The sequence below is a fragment of the Orycteropus afer genome, unplaced genomic scaffold (genome assembly GCF_000298275.1).
Source record: "Orycteropus afer afer isolate SDZICR_OR568_19922 unplaced genomic scaffold, OryAfe1.0 scaffold00222, whole genome shotgun sequence".
Lineage (NCBI taxonomy): Eukaryota > Metazoa > Chordata > Mammalia > Tubulidentata > Orycteropodidae > Orycteropus > Orycteropus afer.
The window spans coordinates 3,186,938-3,191,251 of record NW_006921809.1 but is presented as its reverse complement, the minus strand read 5'-3'; the positions used below and the strand labels follow the sequence as shown (position 1 = coordinate 3,191,251).

Genomic DNA, 4,314 nt, shown 5'->3' with positions numbered 1-4,314 from the left:
TCAAAACATGCAATGTGACACCTTAAATGACTACTGATCTTAACTCTTCAAAAGTCATTGCCATAAAAAGATATATGCATACTCATGTTCATCATATTATCCATAACAGCAAAAAGATGAAAACAACCTAGTGCCCATCGATGGACCAATGCATCATAAACTATGGTATATGTATACAACAGAATATGATGCAATGTTAAAGAATAATGATGACTCTGTGAAACACCTCACAATGTGGATCAACCTAGAGGATATTATGCTGGGTGAAACTAGTTAATCACAAAAGAACAAATATTGTATGAGATAATCATTATAAAAAGTACAGAAAAGCTTTACATATGGAAAGAAACATTCTTTGAAGGTCACCAGGGGTGGGTGGTTTGGGAGGGTCTCTCATTAACTAGAGGGTAAATACATATTATTTTGGGTGAAGGAAAAGGAAATATACAATAAGGGAGAGGTCAGCACCTTGGAATGATTAAGGCAGAGGAAGACAATGGAAGGAGCACAAGAGTTAAAGCAACAAAGGTAAATACTGTTACATACATAATCCTGCAATAAAAGTAATAACAATAATCTATGAGTGGATACATAATTAGACATGCAAGTTGAACAGGTGTGGGAAGATGAATGGAACTATACTCACAAATATATATAAGTTTTACAAAGGTTATTTCTACATATGTATTAACATGTGCTGCAAATATATCCATGAATATTGTTGTTGTCGTTGTGTTGTTGTTATGTGCCATCGTGTTGGACACGACTCATAGTGACCCCTCCTTGGGTTTCTGAGGCAGTATCACGACAGAAGTAGATTGCCCCATCTTCTTTCTGAGGAGTGGCATGAATATAGTAGAGCATAAAGAGGGCAAAGTTATGAAAACATCTTAGTCATAACCAAACACCTTAAGGGAATGAGTCACTGGCCTTGGTGACTTAGGACCACAGTCCTGCAGGATATCTAGGTTAATTGACATAACATAGTCCACAAAGAGAATGTTCTACATCCTACTTTGGTGAGTAGCATTTGGATTTTTAAAAGTATGTGAGCAGCCAGCTAAGATATAATCATTGGTGTCTCCCCATCTGGAGCAAAGAACATTGAAGAAAATTAAAGCCTCATAGAAACAATTAGTGCAAAGAACTAATGGACCATGTGAACCTCAGCCTCCATGACCTTTAGACGAGAACTACATGGTACCTGGCTACCACTACAGAATGCTCTGAAAGGGATGGCAATAGAAGATCCTAGATAGAATGGGAGAAAAATGTGGAACAAAACTCATAATGGAAAAAAAAAATCAGGCCTAGTGATGTGATAGAGACTGGTAGAACCTCCGAGACTATGACCCTAGACACATTTTAGATACACTTCAAGCCTAGAACTGAACTCACCCCCATGGCTCAACTTTCAGGCAAACAAAAGACAAGCTGACCAAGTGAAAAACAACACCAGGCAGATACACACTCCTTAGAACAATCAATCAAACATGATCAAAAGACCAGCTTTTGCCCAGCAATAAAGTTCAAAATGCAGGAAGGGATAGGAAAAAAGGATGAATGGAAATGGGAAAGAAAAGGAGGAAATGGGAAGGGGCTAGTACATTGTGGGGATTGCCATCAATGTCATGAAACAAAATGTGTATGAATTGTTGAATGGAAAACCAATTTGCTCTGTAAACTTTCTCCCAAACCAAAATATAAAATTTAAAAATAGTCAATGTCAGTGGTTATTAAGGCATTCATAAGAAAATACTATTTATTGGCATTATTTTTCATAACTATCATTAAATTGTTGCAGGGTAAAAAAAATTACAAGTCAGATTTCTCTTTTTGATGAGTAACCAATACAAGACTACATCTTCCTCTACATATAAGTAGGAAACTAGACAAAAAGATATGAATTGTTTTCAGCCATTGAGTGACAGGCAGCATAGAACTGAGAAAAGGAAAGCAAAGGGTGTAAGCCCTACAATTGCCCCAACTGTCTCCCACCAAGCCCTATCTGGACCATACCATCATGAGGAAGATCCAAGCAAACTGCAGCAGCCTCACCGAGCTAACAGACATGGGAATGCAGGGAGGGACCAAGGACTAGAAAGGACGGAGATACACAGAGAAAGAGCTCCATACATTTTCATGAAGTTTTGAGTAAGTCTTTGGTTGAATACAAAGCCACACACATAGGATGAGACTCTCTGAGGCTAAGGAAGGAAGTCTCCTGGGGAAAGAAAAAAAATACTGGGAAACAAACCCCCAAAAGATGATGTGAACTGAGTCATATACAACAGGAGCCATTGGAAGACTGGGGACAGGTGAGGAACAGAAGTTGCACCACCCTCAAGAGCCCCTTGGTAGATTGGTAGAGAGAATAGGAAAAAAATAAAATAAATAAGAAAGGGGATGAATGAATTCCTTATTGACTTAATGTTTACTCAAAATAACTGAGAAAAAAATTCCAAATGCCTACGGTATTCCTTGAATTGGCAAAGTTAAATGCTTTTTCATCTGTAGAAATGGAAGGTTGTAAGTAGATTGCCCAATCTTCCTTCCAAGGAGTGGCTGGTGGGTTTGAACTGCAGCCTTCTAGTTAGCAGTCAAATGCCTTAGGCACTACTCCACCAGAGCTCCCCCCACCAGGTTTTTTTTTTTTTGAGTATTTTAAGTTAAGGCCATTTTAAAGAAATAGAGGCAGTTTTATTTTTACACACCGTGTTCATAGAGCCCCAAGGAGATAATGGGGAGAGAAGTAAGCATGATGGCCCAAGGGAACAGAGACAAAAGAGACCTTGTATCAGGTACCATTTGGGAGAACAGGAATGGTATCTCATTAGACTTTACATCCTCCTGTCACCAAGGCAAGGAGATCTGATTGTGCAGTGATTAAGGCATTTGGCTGCTAACTAGAAGGCTGGCAGTTCAAACCCACCAGCTGCTCCACAGGAGTAAAATGAGGCAGTCTGCTTCCATAGCCTTGGACACCATATGAGGCAGTTCTACTCTGTCCTTTAGGGTCACTATGAGTTGAGATCAACTCAACAGCAGTGGGTTTTTGGCTATCACCAAGGCCACTGGAAGGGATTTTGTACTTCTTTCTATAAGCTTCCTAAGCTGACCAACCAGCAGGTTCTAAGCCAAGCTACATCTCAAGTCCATGTTCTGTCCTCCCTGACTACTCTATGTGAATACTTCTATCCCTGCCCCCACATCTCCACACACCTAGAAGCTTTAAGTCTTCTGAAAACAAATCCAAGGTGATGGGATATATAAAGTGCACTTTGGGTAAACAGGGATAGATGAGTATTGAAATGAGCAGGCTCAAAACCCTGGAGCTGAGACAGGGGATGGTGAAAAAAACTGTTACTTAAGTGCAGGGCAGGAATCTGTCCAACATAAGCTAAGTAAATACCTCAGCAAGCATGGAGACTCCAGAATAGTCATAAAAAGTCAATCCACTGCAATCCAGGATTAAAGAATACTTCTCATTTGGGCAGGGCTGTGAAGCCTCGTCTGTTGGAGAAATGGAGACACGCGTTAGGGAGGATTCTCAGAGATTTCAGCTGATAACTTTCTTGAATGGTGAGAGGATTCCAGTGGCCTCATATTTAACAACACTAATTCTGAACACTTTCTAAATTTTCAGCTAATTATGAATTGCATCTGAATGACATAACTTAGAGAGGAAGATGGAATACATTATCATCAGTCTAACTTCACAGATCAACAAACTGAAGTTCAGAGAGTTTAACTGATTTGGGAAGGATATTAAGGAAGTTAATACTAAGCAAAGACTAGAACCAAAGTTTCTAGACATTCTGAATTGTGTTCTTTCCAAATACCACTATTTCCTTAATGGGTATGCCCAGAGGTAGAGCCCTGTTTTGTGGTGCCTGAGTTTCTAGAATTTAGGAGTCAAACCAGAAGGGGAAGACCCATTGCTGGGGCTCCTGTCATGGTTTTAGAAGTGTGTGGGTGAAACTAAACCTGAAACTTAAGTTTAATTTGGTTAATAATAAAACTGCATCTGAATGCACATGTTGAGAGAGGGGGGAAAAATGACTTAATGGGAGTTCATGAGCTCTTTCTCATGGACATCTCAAGGCCATGAGATGAGATGATAAATTTATAAATAGCAATAGGCCACAGAGTTCCGGTAAGACAGCAGACTAGGCAGAAAGACTACACAGACCCTCTTCAACAAAGAAAAGGGAAACCGATTAACACAGACACAGAAGATAATCCTGGACCCCTGAGCCTTGAAGGGAAGGAAATAGAAGTGGACTAAACCCCAACTAGCAGAAGAATTTGCAT

General features: G+C 39.8%; 1 protein-coding gene across 1 annotated transcript in view; it reads right to left on the bottom strand.

The window, feature by feature from the left end:
* Positions 1-4,314, bottom strand: part of SLC26A7 (solute carrier family 26 member 7) — a 192,062-nt gene that overhangs the window by 5,196 nt on the left and 182,552 nt on the right. The window contains exon 15 of the mRNA XM_007948748.2: positions 3,413-3,513. Within this exon, the coding sequence (XP_007946939.1) occupies positions 3,413-3,513 (101 nt within the window). The remainder of the gene's footprint in view (positions 1-3,412; positions 3,514-4,314) is intronic.